The following is a 1801-nucleotide window of genomic DNA, read 5'->3' as shown; positions in this document are numbered from 1 at the left end:
TGCCTGCTCCCGCCTCCGGGAGGGGGGGGGGCTCTGCTCTGTGCCCCCTTAACGCCGCCGGGGGGGCCCTGGGGCACCAGGCCCGACGTGGCACCTCGGGGAGGAGGGGGTGTGCCCTGCAGGGCCCCGATCCGGGGACACTGGTTGGATCCAAACCCTCTCCTTGCAGGTCCCTAGGCCATGCGTGGTGGAGGCCGGGTACCTGCTGCTGTGCACGGGGGGCCGCAGCCCTCCCACCCCACGCACCCCAGAGCCCTCCTGAGCCCCTGGGGGGGCCGAGGCCTGGGTTCCCCTTCCCTGCAGGGGAAACTGAGGCACAGAGCAGGGGCAACTGCAACATGAGGCTGGGGGGGAACCCAGGAGTCCTGAAGCATTCAGCTCTGTGCCCCCATGACCGCGCAGCCAGGCGCGGAGGGGCCCCCCTGCCCTCGGGACGGACCCCCCATGGATGGATGGCAGTGTCAGCACCTGCCTCTGCTCCCCCAGAACTGCCCCCCAACAGCAAGAGGGGCTGAGAGTGTAACAGGGCGGGACAATAAAAACTGAACAATGGAGCTTGGCTGGAGCCTCGTTTGTGGGGTGGGGGGGCAGGATGGAGTGCGTGAGCCGAGACCCAGTTAGCCACTGAGGGCTCATTTGCATATGGGGGGGCAGACAGAAGGACCGGGGCAGCACCCACCATGTCTCAACCACCTTGTGCGCCCCTGGGCTGCGGGGCAGGAGCGAAGGGCACTGGCCTGCCTGCTCCAAGCCCCCAGCAGGGATTACCCTCTGGGGGGGCAGTGGGGCCAGGCTACACCCCCAACAGCCCTGGCCCCCTCCAGCCTCACAAACCCCCTTGCCACTGTGTCCCTGCCCCCGCCTCAAAGGCAGCACCAAAACCTTGTGAAAATCGTGTCTTTAGTATAAATACGAGTGTGCGGTGCCTGCTCGGGGCCCGCCCGGCCCAGCCCCAGGGGGGCCTGTCCTGCAGCTCCTCGCGCCCCCCACGTGGCTTCCTTGTGCGCTGGCCGATGCAGGGGGAGCAGGGCCCGGGGGTGCCAGGCGATCCCAGGGCGAGGGAGGGGCCGGCCTGGTGCCCACAAGGGCCTGGAATTGCCGTCACTGTCTCTTTAAATAGGGGGTGGGGGGCTATGTACAGTTGTTCTCAATATATTAAACCTCTGTTAGTGGGGGGGGAGCGGGGGCGCTACACCACGGTGCCGCTGGGGGAGCCGCCGTTCTGCGAGGTCACTGCCTGCAAGGCAAAGGGACAGCGTCAGCGCAGGGCCGCGACCCCAGGGTCAGGGGGCAGCAGGGCCGGGCCCGTGCCGCCCACCCCCGGTACCAGGGCCCTTGGGCGATGCCCCCCAGGTGTGGTGCCCATGGGGCCTCCCCAGCCGAGGCAGAACCCGCATCCAGGGGGCCACGCTCCCTTCCGGCGCTGGGGCGACAGCCCAGGAGTGTGGCTGGCCCAGCTGGGCAGGGCAGCACTCACCTCCTTGCTGGGCCGGGCCCAGGCGCAGATGAGCCCCTCCTGGCAGGCGGTGACGATGCAGTCCTCCAAGAAGAGCAACACGGTGAGGCGCTCGTGCGCGATCTTCCCAGTGGCTCGAGCAGCGGCACCTCGTGGATGCGGGGGCACAGCGCCGTGCCTAGCACCTTGGCCGTGTCCAGGCGGGCTCGGGCCGGGGCGGGCACCAGCTTCTCTCTGCTCTTGCTGATGTTGCCCAGGCTGTGGTAGCGCTTGTGCTCCTTCTCCGCCCCCTTGTCCCGCTGCTCCTGCAGCCCCAGGGTGGCGAAGCGCCCGGCCCCGTAGCCC

At 69.0% G+C, this 1801-nt stretch overlaps 1 protein-coding gene across 1 annotated transcript in view; it reads right to left on the bottom strand.

Annotated features, from left to right (window-relative positions):
• Positions 1 to 883: 883 nt before the first annotated feature.
• Positions 884 to 1801, bottom strand: part of SYMPK (symplekin) — a gene marked incomplete at its 5' end in the record, with an annotated part of 14419 nt that continues 13501 nt past the window's right edge. Inside the window, 3 exon segments of the mRNA XM_025214310.1 lie at positions 884 to 1237; positions 1478 to 1584; positions 1587 to 1800. Of these exon segments, the coding sequence (XP_025070095.1) occupies positions 1190 to 1237; positions 1478 to 1584; positions 1587 to 1800 (369 nt within the window).

Source organism: Alligator sinensis, unplaced genomic scaffold (genome assembly GCF_000455745.1).
Source record: "Alligator sinensis unplaced genomic scaffold, ASM45574v1 scaffold107_3, whole genome shotgun sequence".
Taxonomy (NCBI): domain Eukaryota; kingdom Metazoa; phylum Chordata; order Crocodylia; family Alligatoridae; genus Alligator; species Alligator sinensis.
The sequence above is the reverse complement of the archived record's forward strand: the minus strand, read 5'-3'. Positions and strand labels throughout refer to the sequence as shown.